The sequence below is a fragment of the Talpa occidentalis genome, unplaced genomic scaffold (assembly GCF_014898055.3).
Source record: "Talpa occidentalis isolate TD23 unplaced genomic scaffold, MPIMG_talOcc4v2.1 talOcc4.9, whole genome shotgun sequence".
Taxonomy (NCBI): Eukaryota; Metazoa; Chordata; class Mammalia; order Eulipotyphla; family Talpidae; genus Talpa; species Talpa occidentalis.
Genome location: NW_023605305.1, coordinates 22,777,834 through 22,789,281, shown reverse-complemented (window position 1 = coordinate 22,789,281; position 11,448 = coordinate 22,777,834). Strand labels below are relative to the sequence as shown.

Below are 11,448 nucleotides of genomic sequence, written 5' to 3'. Positions count from 1 at the left end.
CTTCCAAGTGAGCTCCTGTATGGGATGGACTGATCTTTGCTGGGCGACTTGCATGTATTAGGCACCTGCTACATACTACACATTTCCTACAATTTGGTTCAGTGGGCAGAGGTGTAAGGGAGTGAATGGGGGGGGCAAAGCATGTTGGGTCCTAAGTGCCCCCTTGATGTCAGGCTCAAGTCCTTGGTGACTTAATTCCTTGAAACGAGTAACCTTTATTCCAGCTGTCACTTGCCAAAGGGTCCTTCATCAATTGCCAGATGATCTGATTAAGTAAGGACACTCAACCACTCTCTCTTCCATGATCATTCCCAGCGTAGAATGAATTTATGCAAGTGCACCGGCCAGGGCCCTGGCCCTTTGGGAAGTGAGGAGCATGATCACATTACCTGTGCCTGCTTTGTCTCCGGCCAACCAGACTAGACCATACAGGTAAACTGTAGATATCCAGGTTTTGTCCTTCTGTGTGTCTAGCTCATGAAACAAAGATGCTGGTGAAGCCTACCTGAGCTGGGTGGGCGGAGGTGAAGTTACCTCCGTCCTGGATCTTGGGGTGAGGCCTCCTTTCCAGTTATCAGAAAAATCTGCCTGAAATAGGTCTCTGCATCTTCTGAGCAAAGTTGTTCAAAGGCCCCCACTACAATCGTGTTAGCTCCCAAACTGTCCCCAGTCCAGGTAGCAGATTGGAGATGACAGGCAGGCTGGGTATGGATTAGAAAAAACTTCCCCTTTATTGAAAACAGATTAACTCTTAGTAGCTCTGATTACAGTCAATCAGCTTACAGATAAAATTGCTCAAACACTGTACAAAAGTCTCAAGAAAAGGAGAATAAGACCATTTTAAAAAACACAGCTTGAGCAGGAACAAGAGGAATATCAGTCCCTGCTCTGGGACTTCACACTCAAATAAAAAATAAAAAATAAGGCAGCAGGGAAGAGCCCTCTTCAGGGTCCCAGAAGTGCCACTGGAGGTCCATCCTGTCAATTGGGCTTCTTGGAAGAGCAGCCTCATCTGTGAGTCCGTATGCTGCTGCAGATTTGGGCCAGGCGGCTCTAGGAGGAGGAGGAGAGAGGTCACCGAGGAGCTGGCCCAAGCAGCACGTAGCCTGCTCAGGCCGCACAGCGTTGGTCTCCTTGAACCCTCCACTCAGATCACAAAACACCTGACCTCTCTGAATCTCCATGAGCATGTGAATAGTTGCCTGGCAAGTGAGACAGTGAATGGGGTAACTTGTCCACAGCAGAGCTGGAGAGTGTTACTGGATTTGAGTGGCGGTGTGGGGCACTCAGCACTGGGCCCACATTCAGCAGGATGTCTTTGGGAAAACAGCCCCACCCACATGTAGGTTTTTGGAGGTTCCCTTCACGACCCAAGAATGCTGGCCTTTGGCCACTGAGCTGACAGTAAGTGCTCCTGTCCACCACCCAAGGTCATGTAGACTGGACCAGGGAGGCCCATGCAACCAAAGCTGAGCCACCACTTAAATTCTGCCACTTGAGAAGCTCAATGAAGCCAAGAAACGAGAGAGACAAAAGAGCCAGGACCGGGGCTGTCCAAAGCCAAATCTGAACCAATGCTGAGGGGGAGCAGGTGGAGGTTTTCTGCTGAGAAGGGTGAAGAGGTGCAAGAGAAATGGTGCTTGGGGCTCACAGATATCACTGGGTGAGCTGGTGCACCAGAGCGGGGCCCCATCACCTGTCCCTGCCCACCCCACCACTCTGAGGCCTGACTGTTCAGGGTCTTCTTTGATCCTGTACCATTCCTTGTAGCCAGTCCCTCCCCACATTCCAACGACAATGAGCAAGTGTCAGTTCCTGGTGGACATGGTACCCTAACATTTGAGGTGGCATTTGATTGTGCTGTGGCAGACCCTCTGGAGAGCACCCTGAGATGGATGACAGTATTGCTGCAGGGACAGACCCAGGACTGTGTGAGCAGGACAGCAGTCATGCTCCCTTGGGTGGGGGAAGGCAACACAACGGTAGGCACAAAGCAGAAGCACAGGGCCAATAGACAGTCCTAAGTGCAGCTAAACCAGGAAAACTATTGGAGACGCCCTGTATGACGCGGAAGAGACTTACGGAGAGCTTCCTGACGTTTGCCAAGGCTTCTGGATTCAGCTGTGTAATGTCCACCCTCTGCAAGTCACTGGCCAGTAACCGTATATTCTGTGTGGAAGGGAGTGGGAGTTACATTGGCATGTCCCTTTGGGCAGGAACCTCCATCCAGCAGCCCAGTGTGCCGCAAGGGTTCCCCTTGGTAGCTTGCACATTGGGTGGGGATTGGGGAGTGGCAAGGTGGGGTGGGGGTGTTAGCCCTCAGGAGACCAGGACATCAGTGCTCCACCGGGCTAGGGGCCAGATCAGCCAGGTACAGAGCACACACACTAACTTAGAAATGCCCTGCAGACCCGCACCCGAGAGAACCACCCTTTGTCACTGGACCCAGCCTGGGGCATGCTCCGCTCAGCCCAAAGCCTGGGCTGCACCTGCCTCAGAACCGCTTGGAGTTACACAGAGCGCAGGATGCAGCTCACGCTGCCCTCGGTTGACTGAGACAGGCCCTGATAGTGCCCTTCTCTGGCATGTCTATCACTGCACAGGTCACACGGTACTGAAGCGCGATCGCATCTTGACTACTGAATTGCTTCTCAAGAGCAGGAGCCATATCTTCTACACTCGGGCCTGCCACAAGACAGGTAGGCAAAATAGAGCTGGGGAACAAATGGAACCCAGAGCGGGGCACTGATCCTCTCAGTCTGGGTCTCAACCCTAAGAGAGAAATGGGTTGTCAACCCTAGGAGAGAAACTGGTTCTCTGGGTCCTGCAGAAGTGTGATGAGCAGGAGCCTACAACTGAAAGACGTGTGGGGGAGGGAAGCAGGGGATGGACCAAGGGGAAAATGCTTGATGGAGCAGCACAGAGAGACCTGGGTTCCCTCTGGAGCCTTTACCTCTCCGCCTCCCACTGGCACCGTGAGGAAAATCTCTTTGCTGTCTGCAAGAGGGCTGCCATTCATCGAGACATTGTAAATCCGCTCTCTAGCTGCTGGAGTACGCAGGCCTGGGGTCTTGAAGACCCTACAAAACAGGAAAATCTCTGTAAAGATGGCTTGGCAGACTGAATGACAGCAGGTGCTTGTGGGCCCTTGCAGTCCCCATCTGGCCTCAAGCTGCAGTTTTCAAATCACACATTTGAAGAAGGCGAGTTCTAAATTTAGGGGGAAATTTTTTTTAAGTGGTAATAACTAAACACAGCTGTAGAGAGGAGATTGCAATTATCAAACATACATCTAGTGAAAGTCATACATTTTTTAAAAGATATTTTTATTTATTTATGCATAAAAGAACTGGGGTACAGGCAGGAGGTGCAAGTGGGTGAGAGTATTTACCAGAAACAGAGTGGGGAGCAGAACAGGCAGATCTACTGAAATACACTGCTGAGGGGAACAATGGGCAAGACAGGAGAGGTCTGCTGCGCCATGTGGATTAATTCCTTGGCTGGGGATCAAACTCATGCCAATGCCACAGTGGCTTGCAATAGCTTGATAGCGCTGTGACTTTAACCTCTGCGCCACCAGATGATCCTGAAAGTCACGTAGACTTAGACCATACACATGACGCCAGGCACCCCTCACCCGTCCATCCATTAACTATGGTTAAAGTATTTCCAAGAGTGTGGCTAGGTGCTTTCATCTAAGGAATTTTCCAGTGTTAAAAGGAGATAATTCAGATATTAATTCCCAAACTTTCTCAAGACAGTTAAAATCTGCTATTGTTTTGCCCTAAATGGGCTTTGCCAGATGCTCATGTGAAAAAAAGTTAAAGAAGAGTGGGATTTTAAAGATCAGTCTTCCTTACACTTGGCCAGAGACAACCGCTCTCAATTCCTTATGCATCCTTCCAGATTCATCCCATGTGGGCTCTGTACCCTCCTCAGAGATTTTCGTGATCACAAAGCCCATCCCCACCAGCACTCACAGGCCCACCTTGTTTTGAATGGCAATCCCCTCTTAATGTGTAGCTGACCTGCCCTATGAAGGTGTTGACTTAGGCTGGAACATTCTTGTTTATACAGGTCTCCAAAATGTGGTGTCAATTTTCAGTCCTACCAGGAATATAGGAAAGTGCCTACCCATTTAAAAGTACTTACCCATTTGGTCAGAAAAGACGCAAAATGTCACTGGAGGCCCCCTGGTGACAGAGACAGGATGTCCTCCTCAGATAAAGGATCATTTTGTCACTGAACACAGGTGAATGAACCTGCGCTCAGAGCCTCAGAAGAGCCCCTGAGGGCTTTCCAGGCCAAGGATTCAGGAGTATTTCCTAAATACCCTTCTCTTCTGACTAATGTTAAATGTTGGGCAGTCAACACTCACCTTGAGTCAAACCTGGGTGTCAGGCCTGGAGTTGGTTTCACCATAGAGAACTCTAGTCGGCTCACTGCTGGGGTAACAGTGTTGCAATGGCTTGACCTGCAGGTAAGAAGTGACCATTAGTCAGCTCTCGGGTGCAGTGGCAGCAGCAGAGGCAGGTAACGCTCCGAGAGTACACACCATGTCACATGCTGTGCTGAGCCAAACCCTGTATCCAGGTACTTCATAGGGTCCAGCCCAGGTGATTTTTTATACCGGACCAGCAGGAACATTTTGAGAAACAGCTTGGGTAGGTCTGTCCATAGACCATCAGGCAAGTAAACACACATGGGCCTGACCCTGCTGCCTCACCCTCCATGTTTGCATTAAAAGAAAAAAAGTGGCGAGGATGGAGATGCAGGTGGCAGAACAGGTGAAGGTGTTGGGTAAAGTCATTTCTAGTGGCCCCTCCAGCTAGACACTCAAGGATTCAGTGAATTTAAACTCTACCTGGACATGACGCACAAAAGCCCTTTTCACCTCCTGTTTCACCTCCATGATATGTGGGGTTCTCTAATAAACCCCAAAGTATCTACATTGGGAAAACCCCCTACCTTTTGGTTCTGCCCTTTCCTTGAATGGACTGGGCTCTCTTCTTAGATGGAGGACAACGTTTGACCTAAGGTTGCAAAAAAATAAAAGGTTACAAAAAGCTCCAATAAACAGGAGAGGCAAGTGAGGTTAAAAGAAGTTGGGGAGATGGAGACCAGCTCTGGAAAAGAAAACTAACACTGAACATAAGGTCTGTCTCACAGAATGCAGTGACGTATAAATAATTCAGAATATAATTGATCAACTAAGTTCTCGCACTGGCTGGACCTTCAAAATTCAGGATTTTGGCCAAGACTAAAGGTAAGTCTCTTTAAAGGACCACACCTGGCCTGTTCCTGACCCCCAGCCCCTACTTTACATAAAGCGCATAAAGGCCCCAGGGTGCTCAATCTGAGGAACCCTCAGTGGTCCTTCCCCCTCCCTCAGAGTCCTGGGAGATACCCCATAAGGACCATTCCCGACCTTCTGACTGTTCAATTCTCCCCTCCCTTGTGCGCTGAGACATTCACCATCTTCCTGACTCCGCTGCCTGTCCCCCTGCAGTCTGCTCATGAGCTGCTCTTTCTACCTCCCTCCTAGTGTCCATCCTCAGCCCCCTACCCCCATGCTTTCCCTGCACAGCCCCACTGACTCCCAAACCGGGACAAGTGCCTTGAGATCTGAGACAAGTGGCACATTAACTGTTGCCTTTCACCCCAGCTCAGACCTCTTTTCCTCCTGAGGGGGCCTCCCCCTGGCAGGCAGCAGCCCATGCTGAAACCATTCAGTCACCGTCACCATCTTGTCCATTCTCTCTTTTAACACTAATCTCAAAGCCATCCCTTCTTTTTATAGGGCCAGTGCCTGAGTTCAAGAATTACATTATAAACCAATGTTACCTCAAAAAAAAAAATAAAACACTAAAGGAAAAAAAAATTACAATAGCCTCCCAACTGGCTTCCTTGTTTTCCCCTCCCGGGTTATCATGAACTGTGTTCCGGAACACTGTTCTGATCATCTCACTTAGCAGCACCTAATGAAATGCAAACCCGCCAGCTCGGCACACAAGGCCACTATCTGGCCATTACTTTCCCCAGTTCCCCTCAGCGTGCAGCTCAGACACACTAGGCTACTCCTGTTCCTTTACTAGACACTGAGCTTGTCCCCGCAACGCCCCTTCTTCAGCTAGTAGAAGCTCACCCACCTTTAAAGGCCTGGCCGCCTCCTAACGGGGAAGGCAAGACCTGACAGATCCCCTTCTATGTTCCAAGCACTTTGTACAAAGTTCTATCATCACTTACATCATTGGTCATTTAAAGGGGAATCTCCTGTATAAAACTGAACTCTGGGAGGACAACACTATTCTACATATTTCTGGATTTCCTCACTCCCCTCTCCCCAAGGCAGCATTCCTACTTACCTGAGCAGTTTGACAATTCTTAGTTTTATTCTCTTCTTTTTCTTCTTCTTCCTCTTCCACTATCATTTCATCCACATGCATTACCTTTCGTGCTATTAACAGTTGGGAATAAACTTCCAAGCATTCACATTTCTCAGAGAAAATAAAACTTAGGCAATCATAGGCTATACTCTAGAAATAGGCCCAATATAAAGAAAATGACTTTTAAAACAGTTTAGGAAAATACCGGATGGTCTCACTCATAGCAGGAATCTAGAAAACTTAAATAAGAGACCAGGAAAAGGAATAACTATAAGAAAGTGAAAATCAAAATCAACAAAAAACTATGAACCAGAGACACTTTTTGGGGGGCGGGGGGGGGAGGGGAGGGATTGGGGTCAGAATGGGGGGGCTGCAATTGTATGGGGAATATAAAAATAAAATTTATTATTTAATAAAAAAAAAAAAACAGTTTAGGAAAAAAAAAAGTCACAATGGTTAAGAAAGCCCCTATGATCCCTGGAGTGGGCAGCCTGGCTTTCTGATGGAGTACACGCCAATAGTCAACAGCACGAGCTTGAAGCCTGGCCTATTGCTAGCTAGGTCTCATGGCTCATCGTGGTGCCTCAGTTTCCTCATCTATAAAAGGGAGTAGTCATTTTATACAGCTCATTTCATAGAGCTCATAGAGTAGTCATTTTATAGAGCATAAAAGACATGCTGAGTTATTCTTTTTACAGTTCTCTTCTAAACCTGCTGTCATGTTAGGGGAGTCTCACATGGCTTCCCCATGCCTCTCTAAATTTCACTCACCTCTCTAACTCGGGCAGCAAGCAGACAACAGTGTTTGTATATCAGCACAGCCTTTTTTTTTTCCTCCTTTCACTTCCATTTAGCTCTAGTACTAATGTATCAGTCTTTTTTTTTTTTTAAATATTTATTTTATCTATTTATGCATACAAGTACTGGGGTATAGATAGGCTGGAGGTGCGGAGGGTGAGAGGATTCAGCAGAGAGAGGGAGCAGAGCAGGCAGATCTAATGAAATACACTGCTGAAGCAAGCAGTGGGCCAGACAGGAGAGGTCTGCTGCACCATGTGGGTCCTGGGTCCTCGCCAGGGGATCAAACTCATGCCATAGTGGCTGGTGATAGTTTGATAGCGCTGAGACTTAACCCCGGCCCCACCAGGGATGCCCTCATGTATCAGTCCTAAGAATATCAATTCATTTCAGTCCTGCACACAATTAACTGAATGTTTAGATTTACAAGACAGAGGGCCAGATATTATAGGGAAGGGGTTCCACCAAGGAGGCCCTTCCTGAGCAGCTAGCCAACCACCCTAGGCTTTGGTTCCCTCGGGGTTCTGAAAGGGGCTCTGAAAAGTACTCACACTGGGCAGATTTCAGGGGCATCTGAATAGCTTCTGTTGTTAGTTTGTTTATTTCTGTGATATCCAGGTCAGCCTGTGACAAATACCAGGCACATTCCATCAAATATAAGGAATAATACTTTAAGACTTAAAAACAATTTAAAAAACTATTATTTGAAACAAAAGATTGTTACATGTTAGATATAACACAATATAGTGAGCTCCCATAAACCTACCAGCTAATGTGTTTGAGGAACTGAGTTTTTAATTTTTTTCTTTTCAATACATATGAATAAGGACACATGGCTGGTGGCTACTGTAATGGATATTGCCTCCCCATCTTACTGCCTTCAGACCTGGTACTGAGAGTGGGAAGGATCAGTGTGATGGGTGGGGAATCCCGAGAGCCCCAGAGCACTGACATGACAGAACAGCAATCTCTTTGTCATCTAGCAGGTCAGGTCACTGTGTAATACCCAGTGGACATAAAGGAACCGGGGCTCAAGGTTTTTACCTTCTCTGCAGAAGTCAGGGCAAAGGACTGTAAGAAACCTGCCCCATATAGGACTCTCCCTTCATAGGGCTTGAAACTATTTAGGCTTCATATACTCAGCATTTGACAATTATAGTTTTTTAGCTGACACAAACAGATAATGTCCCCTTGCGGCTCTTCCTCCACAGTTAAATATCCACTGGTTGGATTTGGTGACGACTAAACTTAAAAACCAACACCAAACACCACAGTTCAAAACTAGGACAGGCCACGTACCGCTGCTGCTTTTTCCAGGGCTCCTTTGTTTCCTCCAAGGGCTTGAAAAAGAACATTTTGTTCAGTTAACAACAGATTTTAATGATAAATCATTTTCCCAAATACAAAAATTATCTTTTAAAACAGTTAAGCCAAGTTAAGCCCTTGCACAACATTCAACATCTAGTTTTCGCAACCTAGTCTTTCCCCAAGCTTGATTCATCCCCCTCCTGACCTCGTCTACATGCCCCCACGTTAAAGTTTATTTCTCCAATGTGCCACAGTCTCTCATGACATTATGGCTCAGTACTTATCATGTCCTCTGCCTGAAATACTCCTTTGGACCTGTCAAATAACTAATTCATTCTCCAAAAATCAGCTCAAACCCAAAATTCTGTTATTTTCTATCACAACAGGTTGCTGCCAGTCTGAGTTAGCTGCGCACACGCATCATACCCAGTAACTACCCAGAGCTGTTTAAGTGTCCAGCCTATCTTCAGATGAATTCCTTGAGGACAGAAATACTATCCATAGCTTCTGGCAAAAATGACATATGCAAGGTTTGTAATAAGTGATTGGTGAATGAAGAGGTCTTGGCAGATTCAGAAAAAAACAAGTCCTCCTGCTAGGAACCCTTGTAGTATCTTATATAAAAGTTAAGAACTCAGGTTTTAGAACCAGAAAACCCTGGATTCAAATAGACTCTGCCACTAACCTGTCTGTGAACCCTTGAGCAGAGTACCAATCTGTGTGTCTTAGCTTGTCAGCTATAAAAATATGAACGAGGACCAAGTGAAAAGCAAAATTCAAAGAATGCAACTCCTGATGGAAAAGACTCTGGTTTTCCAAGCCCGACAAGGGTGGGGATAAAATATTTGTGGGGATAAAATTAGTTCCTAGATGTAAAACACTTAGTAAAACCCCCAGGCTTACACAGGAAGCATTCCAAAAGTGTGCAAGAGACCATTATTCTATCTCTTTTGTGGTATTTGTGATAGTCATGTGTGAATTTGAAACAATCCTTCTTTACTAACTTGTTAAGTTCCCGAGGGGAGGCACAATGTTTGTTTGATTCCCCAGTGCCTCTTCAGCATCTAACACTGTGACTGACACATGCCCAATGAATATTTGTAAACAAATAGATTTGCAAACAAATATTTATTAACCAATAAAAGGTTCAGTCAAAGGATAATTAAATGCCCACTATGTGAGTAGAACATGCATTTCTATTCAGAAAGGAAGCCACATACTAATTAATAGTAAGGAAGACAGAAAAAGGGTAACCCAGCAGAAAAGACAGGGCTGGGATACTAGGATGGGATTTTTTTTTTTTTTATTCTGGCCAGGAACATCTTTGGCTCTTCCTGCACTTCATTTGATTTGCCCATTTTTAATTGACTATTTAATCAATTTATACTTGCAGAACCCACAGAAAGAGCTGGTTGTGGTTATCCTACCATCAGAGCTCTGGTAACAAATCAAGTTATTTAATCATTTATTAATTTTTTATATGCTTCGATAAAATATCACAAAACAAAATATTTGGTGACACAGGGAATTTATGTGGGTTGCACCTTTCCTTGCATCCATAAGCACATTTTGCTGGAATACAGCCACACCCATTCATTACAGCTCCTGGAGCTACAATGGCAAAGCAGAGTAGTGGCTACAGAAACCCTTCTGGCCCACAAAGCCCAAAATATTTACTCTCCGTTCTTTAGAGAAAACGTGTGGCTACCCACGGGAGAGGGGCGAGATGAGGATGAGCGCTGTGGAGAAAACCTACGCAGGTGGGTGAGCCAGGGGGCTGGGGAAGCAGTAGGATTGCAATTTCCTAGAGCGGCCTGGGAGGACAGCACTCAGGTGAAGGCTGTCTTGGTAACCAGAGAGGCTCCAGGCCAAGCCCTGGGGAACCTCTGGCTGCTCTTACCGAAGTACTCCAGCCAGTTCATCTCGCGCAGCGCCTTGGGGTGCCGCATAATCTCCATTTCGTACAGGTTATCTATCTCCTTGAGGAGCTTCTCCCCGTCTGACTGAATTTGTTTGCTTCGTATTTCCACTGCGAAAGGGCAGAACAGACAGGACACCGGTTACCTGGCGGGTAAGCGGGGTCTGCAGTCGTGCAGCCTGAGCCCGACCCACCGGCGCCCGGCGAGCGCCCCAGACAGCAGCGAGGACGCGGGTTCCGCCCTTACCTTCCCGGTCGAAGTCCTTAAGGAAGGAGGCGAGCTTGCGGCTGCGGAGGGAGTTGGTCTTGGCTACCCCTCGGCTGCCCTTCCTAGCGGGAGCCATGGCGCGTGTCTGGAGGCTGTGGGGGGCAGGGGACCGAGCCACAGGGGTCAGCGGCAGGTGGGGCCGGGGCAGCGAGGGGGCTGCAAAGGGCGGGGGACGGCGAATGGCGTGCCAGGGGGTCAGTCGGGCACCCCAGTCCCTCCGGGCCTGTGCATCAGGAGTCTCAGGGCGCTTACCTGCTGGTCCAGAAACGGGGCTCGAGCTGAAGCCCCGCAGATCCCAGCGGGACGTGCGACCGCCGCCACCAAATTCAAACTGCCACAGGCTGACCAATGAGAACTCGCCGGCTTAAAAGCCCAATCACGAGGCAGCTTCCCTCTCAGGCAGCCAGTCCACAGGTAGGACTACAACACCCAGGAGGCTTTGCGCCCTGACGCAATACACTCGCGACCCAGCAGCCGTGTTGGGACGTGCGCGGGGAGCCTGCAGTTGCGTTGGTGGCGACCCCGGCGGGCCCCCGAAAGTTGATTGCCTTAGATTTAAGTTCTCCCGCTGGTTTAGGGAAAGCGACTGGCAGTCCCAAAGGGAGAACACAAGGCTCCGGCAACGGCAGGGGGGGTCAGGTGCGCGGGAGTCAGGGCTTGGGCCTACTCAGCTGTGACAGAGTGGGGCTTCCGGAATACCCGACCCTACTCGGGATATGATTCCTTCAAATGTAGATGAGGGTGTAGTGCCCCCATCTGGTTGGGCGACA

General features: G+C 48.0%; 1 protein-coding gene across 1 annotated transcript; it reads right to left on the bottom strand.

Moving 5' to 3' along the window:
• Positions 1 to 697: 697 nt before the first annotated feature.
• Positions 698 to 11,025, bottom strand: CDCA8 (cell division cycle associated 8). The gene is made up of 11 exons (XM_037498260.2): positions 10,931 to 11,025; positions 10,658 to 10,770; positions 10,393 to 10,521; positions 8,484 to 8,524; positions 7,736 to 7,808; positions 6,366 to 6,457; positions 4,969 to 5,033; positions 4,379 to 4,474; positions 2,954 to 3,080; positions 2,083 to 2,169; positions 698 to 1,053 (listed from the first exon to the last, which is right to left on the bottom strand). Exons 2-11 carry the CDS (start codon positions 10,752 to 10,754, stop codon positions 1,009 to 1,011), a joined length of 852 nt encoding a protein of 283 aa, XP_037354157.1. The 5' UTR covers positions 10,755 to 10,770; positions 10,931 to 11,025; the 3' UTR covers positions 698 to 1,008.
• Between the last annotated feature and the right edge of the window lie 423 nt (positions 11,026 to 11,448).